A 26631-nucleotide genomic window follows, 5' to 3' on the forward strand; every position below is an offset into this window, starting at 1 on the left:
CCCGGATTTCCAGAGTTTCGAGCATCTGGGGACCTGATCTATGCATTCCTGCATGTGACCTCTCTCCCCCAAGTCCTGACAGCTCTGTGGCACAGCTCTGTATTAAACCAAACCCAGAGCTGTGGATAACCAGCACCATCTCTCTCTCAGGCACAAAGAGAGATCACAAGCTCATTTCCATGAAACTTGTTTTAAGTGATTTCAAACATCTGACAGCACCCTGAAGGTAAAGGCGGGTGGGGGGCGGACGGAGGAAATAGGCATTTATTAAAAACAAACGAGCACATTATGTACTGGGGGCTGAAGCTGGAGTCTCCTAATAGACCGCTAATAGATATGTCAACTATATCTGCATGTGCGTGTGTGCATAGGGGTCTTATAGAAATGCTGCCCAAATACAGTCCCACAATCACCGAGCACCATGTTTTACAAGTACATTAGACACAAAACTGTTATCTCAGCTAAATACAGCAAATACTAAAAACACTATACTAAAATACAAAATATAGCAAATTAAGACCATGATCAAAGATGATCTATTTCCAGATTCCCTTTTGTTGTACTGCCATTTATTGCAGTTTTTCATCATGGAATTTGCACTGAAAATACATAAATAATCCACCATGTCTGCACATGGCAAGATACACTGAGAAAAAATATAAAATATGAGCTTTTTTCTCTCAAATATTGTTCACAAATTTGTCTAAATTTGTTAGTGAGCTCTTCTCCTTTGCTGAGATAATCCACCTGACACGTGAGGCGTATCCAGATGCTGATTAGACACATGATTATTGCTCAGGTGGGCCTTAGGGTGGCCACAATAAAAGGACACACTAAAATGTGCAGATTTACGGTAATGAGGGATTCCAGGGGGGTCAAAAAATCAGTTAGTATCTGGTGTGACCACCATTTGCCTCCCGCAGTGCAACACATCTCCTTCGCATGGAATTGATCAGGTTGTTGGCTATGGTGGCCATGCAAGAACTGGGATGTTTTCAGCTTCTAGGAATTGTGTACAGATCCTTGCAACATGGGGCCGTGTATTATCACTCTGCAGCATGAGGTGATGATCATGGATGAATGGCACAACAATGGGTATCTCTGTGCCTTCAAAAATGGCTTCATGTTCCTAGAAGCGGTAAACATCCCAGTTCTTCCATGGCCATCGTACTTACCGGACATGTCACCCATTGATCATGTTTGGGATGCTCTGAATCAGCATCTATGACAGCGTGAACAATGTTCCCGCCAATATCCAGCAATTTCGCACAGCCATTGGGGAGGAGCGGACCAACATTCCACAGGCCACAATCAGGAGATGTGTCGCACTGCGTGAGGTAATTGGTGGTCACACCAGATACTGACAGGTTTTCTGACGTCCCCGGACCCCACCAACACTGTAAAACTGCACAATTTAGAGTGGCCTTTTATTGTGGCCACCCTAAGGCCCACCTGTGCAATAATCATGTGTCTAATCAGCATCTGGATACGCCTCACATGTCAGGTGGATGGATTATCTGGGCAAAGCAGAAGAGCTCACTAAGAATTAGACAAATTTGTGAACAATATTGGAGAGAAAAAGGCGTTTGTGTGCATAGAAAAAAAGTCATAGATCTTTGATTTCAACTCCTGAAAAATAGGAACAAAAACAAAAGTGTTGTTTTAGAAGCGTTCCTGACGTTGCTATAGGTATATGCACATAAACTTATATGAAGCAGTGTGTTTATTTTTTATAGAGGGAAATCTGCACCAAAAAAACCTGCTGGACACTTGCATTGCAATAGGGTGGACTCACAGATAAAATACGAAGCATATATTGACAGGCCGCTGTTCCTCTATACGTTGTGCAGATCACTTTATACTGAAGATTTTATACATCAGAACATCTCAGACAATGCTGATCATGTACTACACAGAGGGTCGTCCACCTGGATGGAAAATCTGCAGCATACCGCCCCATGTGTACACGCCTCAAGGGCACATGCACACATTGCTGGTGACGTAAGGTGGAAACCACGGCTGCGGAGTAAGACAGTCGGAATTCATTTTGGGTGAAGCCTGTGTTGGAAAAAACTGTACCAACTCAAAATTTACCAAAATATTTTAGGATTCTCAGTTATTAAAATGCTTGATTACTGTAATTTATTAGGCTTCATGAGAATCGAAACATGTTTAGAAATGGCAGTATAATATTGGCCTTATACCAAGAAGAAAAATACAGGAGTTGGCATCAGTACACTAGCTTATCAACTCCACAGTTCTGGTTAAAATCATGTGGGAGAAGAAATAAAAGAAATATGCGTTTAACCACAATTTGATGCAGTTTTGCAAAGCGATACCTGTTACATGTGAAAAAAAATGTGCATTAGATTAACAACATTGCAAAATTTTAAACCCATGGCTAGGTAGGGCCACACGGCTATATTTTCTCTGATCCAACAAAATCAGTCTGATTATGCTGTGTTCAGGGTGTAATCAGATTTTTTCAGATGAGGCGAAGATGGGCACAAAAATTCTCCACTTCTCCATTCTGTCAGTCCATGAAAATTGGACGGCGCTCGGATGTCATCTGGGGAAGTTCCAATTTTTTTTGACAGACCCATTGACTTGCATTGCCAAGTGCAATCTGGATGCAACTTGGGCATGCTGAGACTTATGGACATATGTAAGGCCCCATAGAACAACATTGGTCCAAGTGCGATCCGATGTTTTGTCAGATCACACACGGACCGAAAAGACAGTCATGTGTATGAGTTCTAACCGCTTAGTCTTTTTATCACTAGGATATAAATGGGGTTTGCATGTTTTAAAGGATTGCATCTAATTTGATTCTGAAACACACCAAGTTTTTCGTTTCCCCCCAACAGGTTCCATCAAATTCCGTATTCCTCGAAGTTACCATATAGTGGTACACGGAGTGCCTAATAGCTCTGCTATATGGTCTTCAGGGACCCACACAATGCCTACTTGGGCTTACATCTGTGATATTGCCTACTGCGTAGAAAGAATACACTTCTATGGGTTCAGCACCACTCAGGAGTTAATATTTCACAATAATCTATATGAAGACTGGAACCCTGAAAAACAGATTATCTAGTGAGAAAACAACAGAGGCGGACAGTATAAATCCAACCCATCTAACTGCCATCCCCCAGGAGCAGACACTTAACTATGTGTGATGGCCTCGCTGCACCCGCTAAAAGCTCTGGGATCTGGAGACAAAAGTATAATATGGACTCATTCGCTTTCAATTCAATTAATAATAGAGAAAACAAAGATTGAGGAAAAATCTGAAACTGTAACAGGCTCAGAGGCAGCACACATATGAAAAGCATAACATTTCTCATAGGGCCATGGTTACAAAACCTATTAGATCACCCTTATTATGGTTTCTATATCAGACCACATGTCACTCACAGTGTGCGGAGTCCTGCCAGGTTTAGCAGTGAATTCCAGATTTCAGGGGAGATGAGAAATAGGTTTGGGAGAGGATCGTGCTGAGGCTTGGAAAGTCGAACATTCTCTTCTTCATCTGCCAAAGTCGAGTCAAAGCTTGTCATTCAGGGCCGAGCCTGCAGATCTCAGGGAGATGATGGCGGGACATGTGCCAAAGTTATTCCACTAATCTGAGAACTGACTGGAGTTAGCCGGCTCACACGGCACATAGGGTTAGAAAGTAGGGGGTCTCTGGAATGTATCATCGGAAAGCATACTCCGGCCGCACATGCCTCCGGATCATTGACGGTACCTGCATCTCATGCTTCACTGGACGTGACAATCCATTACATGCTCTGGAAGGTAAACACCGGATATATACCGGCAAAACTGGGATCATCCTGTCTGCTGTGGATAGGCTAATTTGTTTTAAGCTGCCCTTCCACTTTAAAAAAGTGATCTGTGGGGAACCTAGCAGCGTCCATTTCCCCATAGTGCCAGCCCAGGGGAAATTATAGAAATTAATGAGATCTATTCTAGATCTTTTAGAGAGAGATGGTAATTGGTAGAAGGTTTGCCTGTATTTTATAAAAGTATCAGTATTTCAAATAGCGCCACTTGTGTCCAGTGGTTGTTTTTTGCATTACAGTTCAGCCTCAGATTAAAGATCCTTAATTAAATTCTTAAAATCACTTTTATTCCTAAGACTTTGCGCACACGATGCGGATTTAGTGGATTTTTTTCCGCGCAGAAACGCTGCAGTTCTGCAAAGTGATTTACAGTACAATGCAAATCAATTGAAAAAAAAAAATGCTGTGCTAATGGTGCGGAAAAATTAGCATGAAAACCGCTGCGGATCAAAAGAAGTAGCATGTCACTTTTTTTGTGCAGAACTGCAGCGTTTCTGAAGCTTTCCATTATACAAATCCGCAGGGGTAAAAAAAAGCAGAAAATCCGTTAAAAAAATGCACAAAATCCACATTAAAAAACGCATCTAATCTGCACCTGCGTTTTCTGCCAGGAGATGCGGATTTTGTGCAGAAAATTCTGCACCCCAATCCGCAACATGTGCACATAGCCTAAAAGTTTGATTTCTTACAAATGAAGAGGCAGTAAACTCTGGATTCCCACTTCCCTTATCCCAGATTTGTATAACTTCTATAAGATATGACAAATTCTTTGTTCGGATCCTCAAACTGGACAACTGCTATACCTAAACCATTACGGTACCTTAAGTGAAAAAAAATAACTGGAGTATAAGTTGGTATGCATGCAAAATAGGAGCATCTTCATACCGGTCATTAAGGATGCCCTGCTGTAGGTAAATATGTAAAAGCAATAGTGCATGTAGGTAACATAGGGTACCTAGTAAACACCATTTTGATTTTAAAAAAAAGAGTAAAAACCATCCAAGCAGAGCCATGCTGTACCCAAAGTCGGGAGAGTCCTAACCTCTAGTATTAAAAACGTCTGTGTCAAAGTGACGTCAATGTGAATAAGGGCTGAGCGGGTTTTAGTACTAGAGGTTAGGACCATCACAAATCTGAGTACACCTTGACACTGGTGGAACGGCTTTTATGCCTTTTTTTTTTTTTCTATGTAAAAGAACACCTAAAGCTGCTCTACTAAGCAAGACCTTATGGAGTTGTGTTCCCACGATTATTCTTGCATTTTCAAAACTTTAAATGACTGTATTGTTGGAATTAAAGAACACCCAGATCACCTCCTTAACGATTAGATAATGTACTAAAAAAAAAAACCACTCAGTGCAACACGGAGAACTGTGCAGCTGTTTATGGCAAAATAACATACAGATATTATGTCGTCTTTAAAAACAAAATTAACTCCAGCAAAATGGCGCCGATGCATACACAGTAGCATCTATCGGCAAACGAGAGCATGTGCCGCCACCCGGACAATCCCATTAATTCTATGGTATGACTTCACCCTGTCTACAAAGTAAGGGCAGTGGAGAGGTGGAGGTGATGCCTAAAAGTGAGGTCTGATCACACATTACCTTTTCCTATCAAGACACCGATCTTGGAATCCAGCTTATCCGCAGGGTTGCAGCTCCTGGTCACCAGCTTCAGGACAGGCAGGAAGGGTCGTACATCACACAGCCGCCGACTCTCATCTTCCAGTTCCTCGTGGACAGCCGTCTGGTTGATGCATTGGAACCTATAGGATTCAATTTCCAGGAGCAGGTGGAAGAGGGGGTACGTTTCTGCATCCTTCCACACCAGCTATGAACAGAACACAGTGTCAATGTTGAGGTCCAGAATAAGGGCTCATTTCCACTTGCAAGAGAAAAAACGGTCCGTAATCTGGACCGAAAAAACGGATGTAGCGTATGTGATTGTCATGCGAGTGTTATGCGAGTGTTATGCGATTTTTAATCGCACCATCCGTTTTACATCCGTATAACATCTGTATGCAATCCGTTTTTTTTCTCTGCAACTATTTTTATACAGTCATTTACAGGACTATTTACAGTGTTCTATGCCACAGAATGGTAATGTATCCGTAAAAAAACGGACGGAATATGGATGGTCCGTATTCCATGCGTTTTTTTTCACGCACCCATTGACTTGCATTGGCGAGTCTCGTCCGAGACTCGCAGCAATACGCAGCATGCTGCGATTTTTTTCTCAGTCCGATTTCGGCTGAGAAAAAAATCGCAAATGAAAAGACACCTATTGAATAACATTGGTCCGAGTGCAATCCGATTTTTTATCGGATTGCACTCGTCCGTTTTCCTCGCAAGTGGAAATGAGCCCTAAGGGTTATACCATGGTTGAATGGGTGTTGGGGAAAGAACAACGAGAGGCCTTATTTCTAACCTACATAGGCTTCTGCTAACTGCAGACCTACATAAGCTCCCGATGTGGGAGTCATACCGGAGGATCAGCCGGACTCCAGATTAGGCTTAACACCTCTTTCCCTTTCCAAGGCTCAAAGGTTGTCACAATTACATTCAATTTACAGAAAATACAAAGCTCCAAAATTTCTACATCAGATTGGTGTGAGGCAAAATTCTAATAACCCGAGATGTGCTTTACCTAATGACCACCTCATGCATATGATATGGGAAAGCAATAATATTGGATCCTTCTGGAAGGATGTGCAAGATATAATTAACAGTATTTATTGTGTAGTAATAAACCCAGAGCCGAAAATATGTATTTTTGGAGTCATAGCAGATCTCCCTGAGGAGGATCTGGTGGCAATTGGTAAGGCCAGAATACTGCATATTCCACATGTGATAACATATGGGGTCCAGGTTTACCATCGAGAATCCTACTGTTGGAGAATATTTTTGCTTCCCTACACTAAACTGATTTTCCCATTCCAGGCTTGTAGTAAGCAGTGTGGATGGACACTTCCGGGACGGCAGAGAACTTCTGTAGCCACGTTGAAGAAGAGGAATTACTCTTGGTCTTATTTGCATTTATGGACATGACAAAATAAGGTATACAGAAGATACTCTTTAGTCTTCCTTTATAAAAACAGTTCCACGACTTGTGTTACGGCATGGAGGGGGGGGGGGGGTAATCTTTCTTGTTTTTTAATGTGATTTATTTGGGAAGATGTTCTCTGTGGTTGTAATTACTTGAAAATGATTTAATAAAAATAATCTGATTAAAAAAGAGAGTTATACTGTGTCCTAATGCATTAGTCAACACGGAAAAAGCAAAACTAGGTTAGCCAACAGCTCAAAAGACTTACAAAGTCAGAAAAACAGTGCATCTACTGACAATAATAATATTGTTGTTACAGAACTTTTATAAGGGGTATTCCGGTATCAGAAAACACCTGTTCCCCAGCTGCCAAGTCCACCCACCACTGCTCCTGGTGTCTGCTGGGCTATGTTCACACATTGCGTTTTTTTTTTTCTGCTGCTTTTTTAATGCAAATTTTAAGCTGCATTTTCAGAAATCTCATGCACACACATTGTTTTTTTTTTTCTGAAGTGTGTCACTTCTTTCAATGTTTTTGCAGCGTTTTTTCACCCATGGAAAGCACTGAATGTAAAAAAAAAACAGAAAAAAAAACGCAGGAATCAGGTTCTGCTGTGTTTTTAGTGAAAAAAAAATAATGCAACATTATGTGAAACCCATTTATTTTTGACATTTTCCCAAGTTAAAACCATAATGTCTTGGTCTCCTCACCTGAGCAGGGCAGTTTGGATTAGTACAGTTTAATTAAATTACTGATGTGTACAAAAATAAACATTGGCCGACCAAGGTGTGAAATTGAGTCATGCCTGTGGCTGACCAAAGTGTGAAAGTAAACAGTGTCCTGCAAACTCAATGATCTGTCCATATCTAAGGGTACTGTCACACTCTGCAACTTTCCAACGATCACGACCAGCGATACGACCTGGCCGTGATCGTTGGAAAGTCGTTGTGTGGTCGCTGGAGAGCTGTCACACAGACCGCTCTCCAGCGACCAACGATGCCGAAGGCCCTGGGTAACCAGGGTAAACATCGGGTTACTAAGCGCAGGGCCGCACTTAGTAACCCGATGTTTACACTGGTTACCATCGTAAAAGTAAAAAAAAAAAAAAACAGTACATACTTACATACCGGTGTCCGTCCCTTGCCGTCTGCTTCCCGCTCTGACTGAGTGCCGCCGTAAAGTGAAAGCAGAACACAGCGGTGACGTCACCGCTGTGCTCTGCTCTTACATTCCGGCCGGCAGTCAGAGCGGGAAGCAGACTGCGAGGGACCTGACGGACACCGGTATGTGAGTATGTATGTTTTTTTTTTTTTACTTTTACGATGGTAACCAGGGTAAACATCGGGTTACTAAGCGCGCCCCTGCGCTTAGTAACCCGATGTTTACCCTGGTTACAAGCGAACGCATCGTTGGATCGGTGTCACACACACCGATCCAACGATGACAGCGGGAGATCCAGCGACGAAAGAAAGTTCCAAACGATCTGCTACGACGTACGATTCTCAGCAGGGTCCCTGATCGCTGCTGCGTGTCAGACACAGCGATATCGTATGGATATTGCTGGAACGTCACGGATCGTACCGTCGTAGCGACAAAAGTGCCACTGTGTGACGGTACCTTAGGTAAACTATTCCAGACCAATTCACATCCCGTTACATTTGTATTTGTGTATTTTTTCATTAACTTAACTCATGTGAATTTTTTGTTCAGAATAGTCACTATTTTTTCCGACATACAATAATTTTTCCACTAAATAATGTGATCAAGTTGCCCTTTTTCCAAAAATGGTTTTATGGTATCCCATATGTCTTGCACTGGTGACCTGTGTTCATGCTTCTGTGGTGAAAGCAAACCTGAACTTTGGGATCCTGAAAAACGCAGCAAAACCTGTAAGCAGCTTCTTTACTGCCAAGAGCAGATTTTACCTACAGAAAAAAAACATTATGGTCTGTAGTGCTGACATCATGTTGACAGCACAGTAGCTAATAAGTGATCTCAGTGAGTCTGTCCAGATTGTAGCGGTGGACACTCAACACTAGACCCAGGGAGAATGAGTAAAGCACAATTTGCTTGATTTTTTTTTTAAAACAAACTTTGCTGGGAAAGAGATTCTCCGCAATTGTAAAACCCCTTTAATACTTATAGCACATCATTAAGATCGGCCATCAAAGTATGATCGGCATGGTAAGAAAGTACTAATATGGTGGAGTGTTTACCTGCTTAATCTGCGATATGGAAGCGTCCCGTGGCACCTTCATCTGCACGTATATTCCAGTGGGGAGTAAGATATCCACAGACACTTTTGGTGAAAGCTGTGTATCGTCCGCCCAAAAGTCCATGGGATCCGACACAGTGGGAGGCATTTTGTAGGATGAGGTACTACCTGTGAAACATGGCCCTGAAAGGAGGCCACAGTATTAGTGTGGTTACGTGGCACGATGCATTATATACGGTACATTAGGACAGAATGAAGGATCTTCTCTCAGTGATACATATGCTGCACATTCATTATGGACGGAACATACAATACAACTTTCCTACTGCATCTTAAATAGGACTTGTCACTGCGCCATTAATATATCTACATGCCGCTGTTCTGCTGAATATGCCAGGGTTTTTTTTTTTTAATTCTTCAGTTCTTGTTCCTTTCCATTGCAGAGATATGGCCCCTCTTCAATGCATTTTAGGCTATGTGTACACGTTGCAGAATTGCCGCAGAATTTCTGCAGTGGCCTCCATAATCCTTAAATGGAAGATGTTTGGGACCACCAGAAGTCTTCCTAGACCTGGCCGTCCAACCAAACTGAGCAATCGTAGGAGAAGAGCCTTGGTGAGAGAGGTAAAGAAGAAATCCAAGATCACTGTGGCTGAGCTCCAGAGATGCAGTAGGGAGATGGGAGAAAGATCCACAAAGTCAACTATCACTGCAGCTCTCCACCAGTCGGGCCTTTATGGCAGAGTGGCCCAACGGAAGCCTCTCCTCAGCGCAAGACATATGAAAGCCCACATAGAGTTTGCAAAAAAAACCCCACTAAGGACTCCCAGACTATGATAAATAAGATACTCTGGTCTGATGAGACGAAGATAGACCTTTTCGGTGATAATTCTAAGCAGTATGTGTGGAGGACCAGGCACTACTCATCACCTGACCAATAGAATCCCAACAGTGAAACATGGTGGTGGCAGCATCATGCTATGGGTGTGTTTTTCAGCTGCAGGGACAGGACGACTGGTTGTCAATGAAGGAAACAGGAATGCGGCCAAGTACAGAGATATCCTGGATGAAAACCTCTCCCAGAGTGCTCTGGACCTCAGACTTGGCAGAAGGTTCACCATCCAACAAGACAATGACCCTAAGCACACAGCTAAAATAACAAAGGAGCGGCTTCAGAACAACTCTGTGACCATTCTTGACTGTCCCAGCCAGGGCCCTGACCTAAACCCAATTGAGCATCTCTGGAGAGACGTGAAAATGGCTGACCACCAACGTTCACCATCCAACATGATGGAACTGGAGAGTATCTGCAAGGAAGAATGGCAGAGGATCCCCAAATCCAGGTGTGGAAAACTTGTTGCATCATTCCCAAGAAGACTCATGGCTGTACTAGCTCAAAAGAGTGCTTCTACTACTGAGCAAAGGGTCTGAATACTTATGACCATGTGAAAATTCAGTTTTTCTTTTTATTACAGTTGCAAAAATTTCTACATTTCTGTTTTCTTTCAGTCAAGATGGGGTGCAGAGTTTACATTAATGAGAAAAAATGAACTTTTTTGAATTTATGAAATGGCTGCAATGAAACAAAGAGTGAAAAATATAAAGGGGTCTGAATACTTTCCATAATCTCAAAATTCATACTAAAAAAATGTGTTAAAAAACGCATCAAAACATATTTGTTCCTACAAAAGCACGACAAAAACATTGTGCCTTTTAGGAGCAGTTTTTAGATGTGGATTTTTCAGCCACAATGCTGTGAACATGACGTAAGCGAGCAGGCTGCAGAAGGAGCACCCCCTGCTCACACTACAATAGGCAGACACTGACATGTTCCACCCACACGGAAAAGCGTTAATATCATTTTGACTCCCACAACATAATTAACTTTATTTTTCCTATTATTCACGTTAACGGAGAACAAAAAAGAGCTTTGGTTAATTAAAAAAAAAAAAAAAAAAACAACCTACAAAGCCCCTAGAAAAAGTTCAGCTTGAATTCTCTAAAGTGCAAACATAAAATGAATTATCCACAAGTAGGGGCTTTGCTTTCCTCAAGTCTTCCCGCTGTCCAAGTTACTCCACTCCTTCCCAGTAGGCTTTCTCCGACACGCTGCCCAACACTGACAGCCGCGCTGCGTCACTCTGTGGCACGTACCCATTTTCCTGATCTTACCAACTCTACCCCATTAATATTTTCCAAGGGCTCAAACCCCCACTTAAATACCAGTTTGTCCAAAAGCCTAATATTTTGTAACCTGGAATAAGTATCTGACTTTTTTTTTGTTTGTGCCTTACCTTAAAGGCTATAAGAAACGTCTGCCTGAAAAAATGGACTGATATTGACATGCAAGGACTTAACCTGAAGCTTGTGGGCTGCAATGTAACCTCCAACAGGGCCCCCAACAGTCAGGGAATCCGTCAGCAGGTTTTGTTATGTTATGTAATCTGAAGGCAGCATGAGGTAGGGGCCGAGACACTGATTCCTTAGTTATGTCACTTATTAGGCTGTATGCTGTTGTTTCCATACAATGAGCATTTCATCAGCAGGAGATGAACACTACAGGACTACAGCCCCTGTGCATCCTGGTCCTACTCTGCCCCCAGCACTGATTAGCAGCTCACTGTCAATATACACAGAAAGCTGTGATTTGTGTGGACGGGTGCAGCTTTTGAGCTCTGCTACATCTAAAAGCTCTGATTGTGTCACAACCTCTGAACCCACTAAACTAAGTGATACATCGCTGGAATCAGGGTCTATTTTCCTACATCATACTGCTCTCAGAAAAGATAGCAAAAACCTGGTGACAAACTCCCTCTAATAATATTGGTCATTTTGACCCCACTAATCTTCAGGGTCATGGTGGGAGTGCAATCCCGTCACCCACTATAACTATGCCCTTGTTGTCATCTTTGTAAAAAAAAAAAAAAAAACCCTTCAGTACTAAGCTTGAATCCCTCGCTGATCTATCCCTGCGTGCTCCGCTACCGTCAGTCCCTGCAGTCAATGGTCACGTACCGTACTCCAAAGATGGTGATTTAAGAGCTGGGTCCCATGTGCGCTTTGTTTTATTAGATTTGCTATCACTTTATATACCCTTGGACAACCCCTTTAAGAAGGTAAAAGCAGGATTCCGACTTTACTAAATAAAATAAAGCCCAGCTGCCTACGCTGGAGAGAACTGCTGAACGTTGCGTGCTGCTGCCTGACCCAATGTGGTAAGGGTTAATGCGTCACACAGTCATGAGGCAATACTAATAATATCACTTCCCTTAATTGTGTACAACAACAAACGAGATCATGTCAGCTGAACACAGCCGGCATTGTCCCAGACTGGGAGTGATCCTGGTCCGGGGCCAAGCTCCCACACAGCGGCTGAGGGAATACGTGAGAGGAAAAGTGTGGACCATGGCAAGATAGCGTTCACTACAGAGACCACCGAGACCACGTGAAGTCTCAGTGATCCTTGGGACAGCTGGAGAGACAGGAAAAGTAAAAGGAAAAGTGAGGCTGTCCATCTTCAGGGGAAAAAAAATTACTAAAGATAATTGGGGTTTGGGTTTCAATATAGATTTTGCACTATTTGGCTTTTACAGGCTCTTTATTTCCCGGCACACTGAACTTTGTTGTGGTCTGCAGTCATAAATCAGCTGAGAGGAGCTCAGAAAAAGATAAAAGGTATTAACTCTTCTGTCATCAAATAGGGAGGGATGTAGGAAGCACAAGAGGAGATGAAATGGATGAATATGTAAAGTTTCCAAAAACAACGCGTTTCGGGACACAGTCTCCTTTATCAAGTTATGGAGACAGAATACAATACAACATACTACAAAGATAGGTTAAGGAGTGTCTAATATGGTGCTAAGGGGTTGGTGGTCCTGCCCCTTGGACAAGATAAAGTAAAGAGAGCTTTTAAAGTTCACATAATTGTAATACAGAAAATAAACATGAAGATTGATGAAATACAACACACACAACACGTAGTAGAAGGCAGCTGATGATCGGCTGGGAGCACACCGGTTACTACAGCAGTAAGGTGTCGACAAGTAGAATGCATACGGCTCGTAGGATTACACGAGAGAGCACTCACAAGGGGGGGGGCATCACTCACTAAGAGAGCACCATGTGAGCTGTATGGGGAGAGCGGTGGAGCACGACCATAGCAGGGAAGTGCTCAATGGCAGAATGGATTAGACATTGAGCGAGCACTCACAAGAGGGGGGGCATCACGCACTAAGAGAGCACCATGTGAGCTGTATAGGGAGAGTGGTGGAGCACGACCATGGCAGGGAAGTGCTCAATGGCAGAATGGATTAGACATTGAGCGAGCACTCACAAGAGGGGGGGGGGCATCACGCATTAAGAGAGCACCATGTGAGCTGTATAGGGAGAGTGGTGGAGCACGACCATGGCAGGGAAGTGCTCAATGGCAGAATGGATTAGACATTCACTTGGCCGTACAGGGAGAGCGGTGGTGCTCGGCTGTTTGGAGCACTACTTTCTATTCTGGAGCGGCTATGAAGAGTTTTGGAGTCTTTTTCTTTAAGAGTCTTCAGCAGCCTTTTGGCAGTTCCTAATGGATTCCGTCAGTGTCCACTACAAAGGAAATTACATAATTTTTTTTCCCACCAGGCCTTTTTCAAAACCTCTCCAGGTAAAAAAAAATGCTTTAAAAAATATAGATTTTTGAAGCCGTTTTTGAGGAGGATTTTGGAGCGGTTACTGTATATTACCATATAGCAACTATGCTGCAAATTTGTGGATGGAATACGTGCCATGTATTACTGTGGCAGCTTTGTGTATGAGATTTTACCAAATGTCATCTGTACATTGCATACAAAAGCGGCACAATATGTTTATATGCAAAGCACGATTTTCAATCCAAAACAAGTCAATTTATGCTACAGATTTTCGCTGCGGATTTTATCCAATGTAATGCAAAAAATGAAATATGTGGCAAATCCCCAGCATTTCTGCACAACAACAAAAAAATGAAAATTCGTTGTATTTTATGGCTGCAGCGGATACAGAAAATCTTTGGTGACAACTGACTGACACATGGGTTCATTCGACCTGTACAATGTCCGTGTGATGGCGCCTCCACACAACACTAGGCAGTACTGCAGCCGTGTGCACGTGGACATGGCTCCATCACTTCTGACGATACATTACTGTATCCCATTCCGGGGCCAATCTTCTATTGGAGCTTCAGGTAATCAGCGCAGACAATTATTACTACCTTGTAATGAATACCTGGACGGTAATGTAAAGAGAGCAGCAAAGTTCATCCGCAGGATTACACGCAGGGTTCATCTGCCGAGATCAGAGAAGCTGCAGGGTGATGATCCCGGCTATATATTCAGTATGTGACACAAATGACATCAGATTACATACCAGAGATGATCTAGCTGCATGACTTTTCCAGTAATATTTTACATGAGATTCTTGGCCATATCTAAATAAATCTACATTACCCAAAATTGATCCTAGAAATATGTGTGTGGAAACGTAGCCCAGCAGCACAGAGTATACAACTAAACATTAATGCCTCGCTGATGTCCGCAGGTAGTAGTGCCTCGCTGATGTACGCAGGCAGTAGTGCCTCGCTGATGTACGCAGGCAGTAGTGTCTCGCTGATGTACGCAGGCAGTAGTGCCTCACTGATGTACGCAGGCAGTAGTGCCTCACTGATGTCCGCAGGTAGTAGTGCCTCGCTGATGTACGCAGGCAGTAGTGCCTCACTGATGTACGCAGGCAGTAGTGCCTCACTGATGTACGCAGGCAGTAGTGCCTCACTGATGTACGCAGGCAGTAGTGCCTCGCTGATGTACGCAGGCAGTAGTGTCTCGCTGATGTACGCAGGCAGTAGTGCCTCGCTGATGTCCGCAGGTAGTAGTGCCTCGCTGATGTACGCAGGCAGTAGTGCCTCACTGATGTACGCAGGCAGTAGTGCCTCACTGATGTACGCAGGCAGTAGTGTCTCGTTGATGTACGCAGGCAGTAGTGCCTCGCTGATGTCCGCAGGCAGTAATGCCTCGCTGATGTCCGCAGGCAGTAGTGTCTCGCTGATGTACGCAGGCAGTAGTGCCTCGCTGATGTACACAGGCAGTAGTGCCTCGCTGATGTACGCAGGCAGTAGTGCCTCGCTGATGTACGCGGGCAGTAGTGCCTCGCTGATGTACGCAGGCAGTAGTGCCTCGCTGATGTACGCAGGCAGTAGTGCCTCGCTGATGTACGCAGGCAGTAGTGCCTCGCTGATGTACGCAGGCAGTAGTGCCTCGCTGATGTCCGCAGGTAGTAGTGCCTCGCTGATGTACGCAGGCAGTAGTGCCTTGCTGATGTACGCAGGCAGTAGTGCCTCGCTGATGTACGCAGGCAGTAGTGCCTCGCTGATGTCCTGAGCTCGTTTTCGTCCTTTCGGAAGCACAAAGCTTCAGTTCCGTCTAGTTTCTTTGTGAAGGCTCGGATCTATGACGTAACAGTTCTCCACTTCTCAGAGAAAGGAAAACCACTCAAACCACAAGATCCAGGTCCTTTGTTGCAGCATCAAAGCCCAGACATCAAACAGCACGCTGATTTCTCAATTTGGACGCAGCTCGTCAGCAGAGCTAATTGGTTGCAGGAGAACGCGGCAAATAACAGCCCAAATGATGATTAGATGAGATGGAGAATATGACGCCGGCACTGCCCATTTCCTCTCCATTGTGTAGCGGATTTATTTTTAGTGTTCCTGCAGAACGTGACTGTGACATTTCATTATCTAACTAATTACAGCCTGATTAAAAGGTGGATGTCAGGTCTAAAGGCCCCGTCTCAGATAGCGAGATCGCTAGCGAGATCGCTGCTGAGTCACTAGTTTTGTGACGCAACAGCGACCTCAGTAGCGATCTCGCTATGTGCGACCAGGCCCCTGCTGTGAGATCGCTGGTCGTGTCGGAATGGCCTGGACCTTTTTTTGGTCGTTGAGGTCCCGCTGACATCGCTGAATCAGTGTGTGTGACACCGATCCAGCGATGTCTTCACTGGTAACCAGGGTAAACATCGGGTTACTAAGCGCAGGGCCGCGCTTAGTAACCCGATGTTTACACCCTGGTTACCAGCGTAAATGTAAAAAAAAACAAACAGTACATACTCACCATCTGATGTCCGTCAGGTCCCTTGCCGTCTGCTTTCTGCTCTGACTGAGATCCGGCCGTACAGTGAGAGCAGAGCACAGCGGTGACGTCACTGCTGTGCTGTGCTCTCACTGTACGGCGGCACTCAGTCAGAGCAGGAAGCGGACGGCAAGGGACCTGACGGACATCAGATGGGGAGTATGTACTGTTTGTTTTTTTTGGTAACCAGGGTAAACATCGGGTTACTAAGCGCGGCCCTGCGCTTAGTAACCCGATGTTTACCCTGGTTACCCGGGTGCTGCAGGGGGACTTCGGCATCGTTGAAGACAGTTTCAACGATGCCGAAGTCGTTCCCCTGATCGTTGGTCGCTGGAGAGAGCTGTCTGTGTGACAGCTCCCCAGCGACCACACAACGACTTACCAACGATCACGGCCAGGTCGTATTGCTGGTCGTGATCGTTGGTAAATCGCTATGTGAGACGGGGCCTTATGAATAAAGGAAACCCGGCTTCTCATTTAAATAGAAGGAAAAGACTTTCCGTGTCTGCTTTTATTCTCTAGGGGTTCACTCATCAGAAATATCCTCTATTAGGACTCCCCTTTATAGGTGAGAGCAGAGGGTGCTACTGTAATACCGCATCTCCTCTGCAGAGGTCGCTGCCCGAGGAGGTCTGGATGCCACTTCTTATACCAGCACATCTACAGTCTGATTGGTGATGAAGCCCATGGTTATTACCATAGTAAGGGACGGTCTGTGGTCACACAACGAGAAACAAAGCAGCAATATCACCCCAAATACATGAGAGTACAGAAAAGAGAAGAAAAAGAATACAGCCATGATGCCCACTATGGTCTAGTCGTTACTGACAGCCAGTACGGTCATCACGGCGCCTACAAGGGTCGGGTATTCCTTAGTCATACATTCCAAGATTTGCAAATCAGCAGTGCAGAATAGCTGGGGGACAACCTCATGTGAGAGCTGAAATGGAGGCCATGTTGGTTGCCCCATATTGCTCATAAATAGAATAAAAGAAGGGGCTTACATAAAGGAGGGGACAGCCGCCAATTGAGATGTCTAGCCCACTGTGGTGAAATATGTGTGTGTATCTATCTATCTATCTATCTATCTATCTATCTATCTATCTATCTGCAGAGACATATGTATAGGTATTGTGTGACTAGGAACATCTGTCCTGAAGGCTGCAGGTTCTCACCCAGGTGTTAATATATATTTTGCTGAGACAAGCAGACTTCTGTCTCCAAATCTCACCAGGGGGTCTAGCTAGGACCAAGAAGAAAGGGAACATTTGACACCTCCTAGCTCTTGGAAGAGAGATGTCAATTACGGACTGATAGTATCTCTGTGAGAACTTTTACACAAAGGATCTCAAGAGAAAATAATATATTCATTGGGGGGCGTGGCCGTGGTCCAATCAAAAAAACAAGCAATTATGATATTAACCTGAGGGGCTGGTCTAGAAATCTGACCTCCAGACCAAAACTATATATTAGACCTGAATACCTAGAATTGTGTTCACATAATGGGGGCAGCCCAGCTGGTGTGATCCAATCTACATTTATCCTACCCTCAGGGAGTGGAAAGCAGACTACCAAGTTAGATGATTTCTGTAAGTTTTCTCCTGTTATTTTATACTGTTTTGCATAAGTTGTATGTCTTTTTATTATCATATTTGTATACCTTTTTTCTTACTGTAAGCACTGAACCTTTTTGTATTAAAGTATAAAACTTTAACAAGTTGAACCTTGAATGTTCTAACGAATCCATAGCCTAAGGTGTGTGAGCCTTATGAGTAGTAGACATTATTAGTATTAATATTTCCGGCACTCATCGCCCGTGTATTCTGTGAGTGGTGGCAGCGTGTATGAGCGGGTGTGTGGCCTGGGCCAGTGTGTGAGTTATGCTCCCATTATAGGACAGAGGTTGAATGCTGGACTGAGAGTGGGGATATAGATTAACCCTTGCAGGCACAACCCCAAGTCACGTGCTGAGAGCGGGCATGTGACGAATTAGTCACGCCACGGAGAAGGGATCTGTGACACCCACCACCAACAGGTAACAAAATCATAAGGGGGCAAAATGTTAAAAGAAAAACAGAAAGTAGCAGTGGCGTCACTAGTGCCACAGTTTCAATACAGTGCTCAAGCCCCGAGTTGTCCGAAGCTCCAGGTAAGCAATACTTTGATCTGTATTAGCATCAACATGACGCTGATCCCACCTGGATCCTGCGGTAAGACGTCACTACCGGTATTGGCAGATACCCCTAAGAAATAAGTCAAAAAGTAATAGACAGATCTATTTAAATGAAGTGTTAGCCTCAAAACACTAATTAAACCACTTATACAGATATGTAGGGGACTGAGCCCCTATAACAATTACACATTTTAGCAGTTTAGCTGCCATTAAAAAAAAAACATTTATTTTTTAGGCACATGAGGAGGCTTTGGTGTACCCTTACCGTGGCCAATGGCTCAATGCACTGTTACTCCCCCTCAATTATCATACTGAGCACTTCGGCTCCTGTCTGCAGTACAGTACTTAGTGGCAGCTGCAGACAGGAGATGATGAGCTCCTGCAATAACACTGTGTCAGCCCGGCTGTAGGGCGTTCATTCGGTGCTTGAGCACTATCTATCAGGCCATGTGCACACGTTGCGGATTTCTTGCAGAAATTTCCTGAAGAAAACCGGAAATTTTCTGCAAGAAATCCGCAATTTTTTTTTTGCGTTTTTTTTCCGTTTTTTTCGCGTTTTTTTAGCATTCTGCAAGCGTAATTAGCTTGCAGAATGCTAAAGTTTTCCAAGCGATCTGTAGCATCGCTTGGAAAACTGACTGACAGGTTGGTCACACTTGTCAAACATACTGTTTGACAAGTGTGACCAACTTTTTACTATAGATGCAGCTTATGCCGCATCTATAGTAAAAGATAGAATGTTTAAAAATAATAAAAAAAATAAAAAAATGCTTATACTCACCCAGACATCTCCTCAGCGGCGTCCGGCTCCTCTTCCTATAGCTGGTCTGTGCGCACAGGACCTTCCGTGACGTCACGGTCACGTGAGCGGTCACATGACCGCTCACGACCAATCACAGGACAGTGACGTCATCGGCAAGGTCCTTCGCCGCACACCAGCTACAGGAACCGAACGGCAGCGTGCAGCGGTGAGGCGGGAAGACATCGAGGGTGAGTATAGGACTATTTTTTATTTTATTTCTTATTTTTTGACCAGTTATATGGTGCCCAGTGCGTGGAGGAGAGTCTCCTCTCCTCCACCCTGGGTACCAACCGCACATAATCTGCTTACTTCCCGCATGGTGGGCACAGCCCCGTGCGGGAAGTAAGCAGATCAATGGACTCCTAGGTGTGCGGAATCCCTGCAATTCCGCATTTTTAATGAACATGTTGCTTTTTTTTCCGCTATGCGATTTTTTCGCGGAAAAAATCGCAACATTTGCACAAAAAATGCGGAATACCTTGTAAATAATAGGAGGCATATGTTAGCGTTTTTTTCGCGTTTTTATCACGTTTTTATAGCGAAAAAACGCGAAAAAAACGCTAAAAATCCTGAACGCGTGCACATGGCCTCAAGGTATGGCAAAGGGCTCAGTATGCAATATGCAGAGGGGTAACAATGCAATGAGGCCTTTGACAACAACCAAGGGTCCACCAAACCCCCCTTGTTCGCATACAAAATAAAATTGTTTTTGGGTTTGTTTGCTTTTAAGAAACTAAAACCCAACACTAAAGTCGCGATTTTTAAAGGGGCCAAGTCCTCTATAGACCCGTATAAGTGGTTTAATTAGTGTTTTGGGGGTGACTCACTTTAATGACGTTTCACTTTGTATGCCTAATTTAACAAGTAGGGAAATGGATACAAATTCATTATGATGACAGACTTCAAGGAAATGCAACATTTCTTCCTGTTACTACAAATAAAAGGAAGGAGATGTCAGATGCAAGAGGTAAAACCAAGACTGGAGTCCTGAGGAGCACATCATTCCGAACCCGATGAGAAGGCAGGATCCTGATCCTAAGACTCTCGGAAGATACAAAACCACAAACCAAACACTTGCCAGTTACAAGTAGCTGCGGCACGCTCGGACCGAGGGGGAAAGTGTCTGCAAGCTGTCAGCACACAAAGCGGAATGACTTAGAACCATTAATTACATGCCAAGATAGTAAGCGAAAAAATGAGAATATACTGGGCTGCTGCAGACCTGGGATCTCTATTCTGTGCACGTGTATACCCATGGATGCAAATACTGTATACACTGTGACGACATGAATCATGGAAGAATCTCAAAAATCAGGACGTCTCATCTGCATGTATTATCTCAATCATATCTGGTTCCAAGAAAACAAAGTCACAACGTGAAGATGGTTACAGTTCACAGAAGACTGGTTACCAGGCTTTTCTTGACATGGCAATCATGTAGCAAATACTGTATATATACTGAATTTATCTGGAGCAATCATTTACCATAGTCAAATAAATATACATATACAGGTGCTTCTCAGTAACTTAGAATATCTTCAAAGAGTTAATTTATTTCAGTTCCTCGATACAAAAAGTGAAACTCCTATATTATATAGAGTCATTACAAACAGAGTGATCTATTTCAAGTGTTTATTTCTGCTAATGTTGATGATTATGGCTTACAGCCAATGAAAACCCAAAAGTCATTATCTCAGTAAATTATAATAATTAACAAAAAACACCTGCATCTTGCTTAAAAAGGTCCCTTCGTCTGTTTCAGTAGCTCCACAATCATGGGGAAGACTGCTGACTTGACCGATGTCCAGAAGGCAGTCATTGACACACTTCACAAGGAAGCCACAAAAGGTCATTGCTACAGAAGCTGGCTGTTCACACAGTGCTGTATCCAAGCATATTAATGGAAAGTTGAGTGGAAGGAAAAAGTGTGGTAGAAAAAGGTGCACAAGCAACCGGAATAACTGCAGCCTTGAAAGGATTGTTAAGAAAAGGCAATTCAAAAGATTCACAAGAAGTGAACTGCTGCTGGAGTCATTGCTTCAAGAGCCACCACACACAGACGTATCCAGGACATGGGCTACAAGTGTCGTATTCCTTGTGTCAGGCCACTCATGACCAATAGACAACGCCAGAAGCGTCTTACCTGGGCCAAGGAGAAAAAGAACTGGACTGTTGCTCAGTCGTCCAAGGTTTTGCTTTCAGATGAAAGTAAATTTTACATTTCATTTGGAAATCAAGGTCACAGAGTCTGGAGGAAGAGTGGAGAGGCCACAATCCAAGCTGCTTGAGGTCTAGTGTGAAGTATCCACAATCAGTGATGGTTTGGGGGGCCATGTCATCTGCTGGTGTAGGTCCACTGTGTTTTATCAAGACCAAAGTCAGCACAGCTGTCTACCAGGAAGTTTTAGAGCACTTCATGCTTCCCTCTGCCAACAAGCTTTTTGGAGATGGAAATGTAATTCTCCAGCAGGACTTGGCACCTGTCCTCACGGCCAAAAGTACCAATACCTGGTTTACAAACAACAGTATCACTGTGCTTGATTGGGCAGCGAACTTGCCTGATCTTAACCCCATAGAAAATCTATGGGATATTGTCAAGAGGAAGATGAGGGACACCAGACCCAACAATGCAGACGAGCTGAAGGCTGCTACCAAAGCAACCTGGGCTTCCATAGCAGTGCCACAGGCTGATCCCCTCCATGCCATGCCGGATTGATGCAGTAATTGATGCAAAAGGAGCCCCGACCTAGAATTGAGTGTATTTACCGAACATATATTTCAGTAGGCCAACATTTCGAATTTCAAAATAATTTTTCAAGCTGGAGTTATAAAATATTCTAATTTACTGAGATAATGACTTCTGGGTTTTCATTGGCAGTAAGCCATAATCATCAACATTAACAGAAATAAACACTTGAAATAGATCACTCTGTTTGTAATGACTCTATATAATATAGGAGTTTCACTTTTTGTATTGAAGAACTGAAATAAATTAACCTTTTGATGATATTCTGGCCGGGAAAGGCCAGAGAGTTCCGGCGCATGCGCACTGCAGTACTTTGCTCTGCCCTCAACAGGGCAGACAAAGTACGCCTGCGCAGGAGCCGCAGCAAGAAGACCAGAAGAGGACGTCATCTGATGAAGATAGGAGGCTCCGGACCCGAACAGCAGCGGGACCGCCCCTGTGTGAGTATAATCTAACGTCTTTTTCTCATCTTTTAGGATACATCGGGGGCTTATCTACAGCATTACAGAATGCTGTAGATAAGCCCCTGATGCCAGTGGGCTTACCTCACCCGCGATTTTCGGGGTGACAGATTCCCTTTAAAGAAAACCCCTTCCCATTTCATACTGTCTGCAATGGCACCACATGGAAAAGAAATGTCATAAGACCGAAGAAAGAAAATGAACAAGAAAGGTGAAGGCTACAAGAAGATTAGCAAAGCTTTACTTATCAGTCGAAATACTATGGCAAAAGTGATACCAACATTTAACAAAGATGGAACTACAACCATATCACAGAAATGTAAAGAATGACCACGGGAGTGAACACCTAAACAGGAGTGTCTTTTGATGAGAAGGGTTGAAGAAAATCAATGTGCAAGTTCACTGCAGTTAGCTAAAGAAGTAGAAAGCCAAACCGAGGGGAGTGTTTCTCATGAATCAATATGGCACACACTGCAGAGGAATGGCATGTAGAGGTATCGTCCAAATCTCTCCTAAAGTCCACCTAAAATTTGTCATGGCCAATGCTGAAAAATATAAAAAGACTACTTGGACTCTATACTCTTGAGTGATGAGACCAACATAAACATTTTTTTTAACTGAGGATTCAAAACTCTATGATGTAGTAAAGGTGAGGAGTACAAAGAAAAATGCATGATGCCTACAGTGAGACATGGTGGTGGCAGTGTCCTTATGTGGCGCTGCATGAGTGCTACTGGTGTCAGGAGCTACATTTCATTGATGGTATCATGAATTGATAGATGCTCTGCTATATATTGAAAGAGAAGATGCTGCCATCACCCAGTGACCTTCGTAGACATGTACTTTACCAACATGACAATGATCCAAAGCACACATCTAAGGCCACTGTTGTATTTCTGAGGAAGAACAGGGTGAAAGTGACTCAATGGCCAAGTGTCTCCTTATCGGAACCCAACCGAAACACCAATTCTGAGGAGACAAGTTTTCATTACTCTTCATCCAGCATTCAGGCTCTAAAAGTGGTCTTTCTTGAAGAATGGAATAAGATAGATGTTGCAATATGTCTCCAACTTGTTCATTCCCTGCCTAGAGAGTTGGTGCGGTCCTTAAAATAGTGGAGGTCATACAAAATACTGGATGTGGTAGTTTTTGATGTGGGGTGCATTCATTTTTGTAGTAACTAATTTGAGTAAAACTGAACATTTTGCATTGAAATTTACAATATTGACCTTTCACGTTAGAAATTAAAAAATAAATGTTCTATGAAACTCATTCTTGTCAAAATTTTGGAAATTGTTCTTGAGTTCAATGATCTATATATCCAACTTTACTTTTCAAAGGGGATGTACTCATTTATGCTGAGCACTGCATATACACACACACCTCAAGCTGCAGGGTTAAATATAAATGGCTTTCTCATAACGCCAGCCTGGCAATCAGTTAATCATCACAGCTGGTAATGCCAGGGCATTATCTCCTGTAGGATTACATGTCAGCCTTCAGAGCCAGAACCACTCTTTGTGACCATCTCGTTGGCCCAGTTAAAGGGGTGAGATAAGTTATTGAAATTAGTTGTCTTCATGAGGTAGCCCCTTTACAGTGGAGGGGTGATTGGCTGTCAGTTATGGTTAATAACAAATCTATAACTATTGTCTTTAGCGAATTTTAGGGGTACTTTCAAGTAACTTCAGGAAAAAGTGTCCAGTGTACATACCCTACATGAGGAATAATATTTTTTCTACAGTAATCACCAGTTTCATCCTTCTGTGTCTATCTCTGCTTGTTTTCGCTTTTTGCTCCTACTCACTCCTCCCATTTCCATAGATTATAACAGGGAGTGTAAGCTGACACCTCAGTGCTTACAGTAAACGTACCTTCACACTAAACGACTTTGCAACGATAACGACAACGATCTGTGACGTTGCAGCGTCCTGGATAGCGATATCGTTGTGTTTGACACGCAGCAGCGATCTGGATCCTGCTGTGATAACGCTGGTCGTTGCTGAAACTCCAGAACTTTATTTGGTCGTCAGATCGGCGTGTATCGTCGTGTTTGACAGCAAAAGCAACGATGCCAGCAATGTTTTACAATGGTAACCAGGGTAAATATCGGGTTACTAAGCGCAGGGCCGCGCTTAGTAACCCGATATTTACCCTGGTTACCATTGTAAATGTAAAAAAAAAACTGTACATACTCACCTTCTGATGTCCGTCAGGTCCCTGGCCATCTGCTTCCCGCACTGACTGTGAGCGCCGGCCGGCCGTAAAGCACAGCACAGCGGTGACGTCACCGCTGTGCTCTGCTTTTACTTTACGGCCGGCCGGAGCTCACAGTCAGTGCGGGAAGCAGACAGCCAGGGACCTGACGGACATCAGAAGGTGAGTATGTACAGTTTTTTTTTTACATTTACAATGGTAACCAGGGTAAACATCGGGTTACTAAGCGCGGCCCTGCACTTAGTAACCCGATGTTTACCCTGGTTACCCGGGGACTTCGGCATCGTTGGTCGCTGGAGAGCGGTCTGTGTGACAGCTCTCCAGCGACCACACAGCGATGCTGCAGCGATCGGCATCGTTGTCGATATCGCTGCAGCGTCGCTTAATGTGACGGTACCTTTAGTCTTTCTGATCAAGATGGATTTAAGGCAGAGGGTAAAGGAGATAATGATAAAAAGGAAGTAGACATCTCAGGTGAGACATATTACAAAGTTTCTTACAGTTACCGGTGATATTGATTTCTGCAAAATTTGATGAAAGTACCCTTCCATTTTAAAGATACTATGTCCACTCTCTGGCACGTTTGTAGACACTTGTGTTGCCCATGAAATAAGAATTTTAGAGCAACTTGCTTTCTAACTCTTCATTGTGTTATTCCTCCTAAAATGTCAGAAAACAATTTCTTTAGGGTACGCCTTTTAATCAGGCGTGTCTTAAAAGTGGCTTTGCCACAAATCTGACTCAAGTCAGAAGTACACCACAGCATTTCATGAATTAGCCGAAAAAGCATCGTAACGCTTCGTTACGCCCCAGCTCTGACCATATTGGCAGAGCGGTTTAAAACGGTTCTAGCAAAAGTCCCAAAATTTTGGCGCAACTCTAAAAAGGCACAAAGCATTTTATACCAATATTCTGGTAAAATATATTGGATGAATCTGGGCTTATGTACTTATATTAGTTTAAGAGGCCTGTGCCTGGTGGCCTCTCCCCGCCACACTCTGCTACCTAGTCCTAAAAGGCTTCTCTATACACACACTTATAGGGAGACCTTTCAATTTAAAGTAGGAAAGCGGGGGGAAAAAGCTGCTGGAGACCGGCCTTTTGGGCTGATCATCTGTGACGCATTGTGCCTGGATAGATTATTAAAATATGTTTTTGTTTTTTATTAAATGCTGCAGCTGTTCAGACTAAGGTTACAAGGCTGCAATTGCACATCCTCTGAGTCATACTGCATGTGGTTCGGGCAGTGCGAATCTCTTTTTCTCACTGACTTTTTTTTTACTTCATGCATGTATTTTGACCCAAAAAAAATTTCTGCAATTTGCTTTCACTAAAATATTTGCATCATTTTGCTTTTACAGGCTCTTTGTTTCCCCGCACATATAACTTTGATGGGATCTATGGTTATAAATGAGCTGAGAGTAAATAATTTAAAAAATAATACAGATAATAAAGAGTTAGAAACCCAATTAAATATGGGTAATTTTGTCTAAAAATAATTTTTTTAAATGAGAAAATAAAAATTAACCTCAAAAGGTGAACAACTTCTTCAAAGCGAATCTGTCACCAGGTTTTTACCACATAAAATAATGTAGAGAACGAGACCCTGATTCCAACGATGTGTCACTTAGTTTACTGGGGACAGAAGTTGTGACACAATCAGAGTTTTTAGATGTAGCAGAGCTCAAAAGGCTGCCCCCACCCACACCACAGTTCCCTGTGTACACTGTATAGTGAAAGTGAGCTGCTAATCAGAGGAGGGGGCGGAGTTAGTGAATTAACTGGTGATAAAACCTTTATTGTATGGAAACAGGGACACAGCCTAATAAGTGACACATCGCTGAAATATGTGTATCAGCTGCTACATCATGCTATTTTCAAATTACATAGCAAAAACCTGCTGACAGATTCCTTTTAAGGTCTCAATCACAGAGAGGCTCATTGGTGCACTATGGCATTCTCAGCATCTAAA

General features: G+C 43.4%; 1 protein-coding gene and 1 long non-coding RNA gene across 3 annotated transcripts in view; one reads left to right on the forward strand and one right to left on the reverse strand.

The window, feature by feature from the left end:
• PIK3CB (phosphatidylinositol-4,5-bisphosphate 3-kinase catalytic subunit beta) overlaps positions 1–26631 on the reverse strand; it is a 180424-nt gene that overhangs the window by 61580 nt on the left and 92213 nt on the right. The window contains exons 3-4 of one of the 2 annotated variants that reach the window (XM_077291135.1): positions 9111–9292; positions 5453–5678 (exon numbers count right to left, since the gene is read on the reverse strand). The exons of the other annotated variant lie outside the window; for it this stretch is intronic. Coding sequence (XP_077147250.1) covers positions 5453–5678; positions 9111–9257 — 373 coding nt within the window. The 5' untranslated portion in view covers positions 9258–9292. The remainder of the gene's footprint in view (positions 1–5452; positions 5679–9110; positions 9293–26631) is intronic. 2 annotated transcript variants of the gene reach the window in all.
• Positions 3682–9685, forward strand: LOC143808451 (uncharacterized). The gene is made up of 3 exons (XR_013221956.1): positions 3682–3798; positions 6788–6904; positions 9553–9685. It is a non-coding gene; the product is annotated as an uncharacterized LOC143808451 (long non-coding RNA).

Source organism: Ranitomeya variabilis, chromosome 2 (assembly GCF_051348905.1).
Source record: "Ranitomeya variabilis isolate aRanVar5 chromosome 2, aRanVar5.hap1, whole genome shotgun sequence".
Classification (NCBI taxonomy): Eukaryota; Metazoa; Chordata; class Amphibia; order Anura; family Dendrobatidae; genus Ranitomeya; species Ranitomeya variabilis.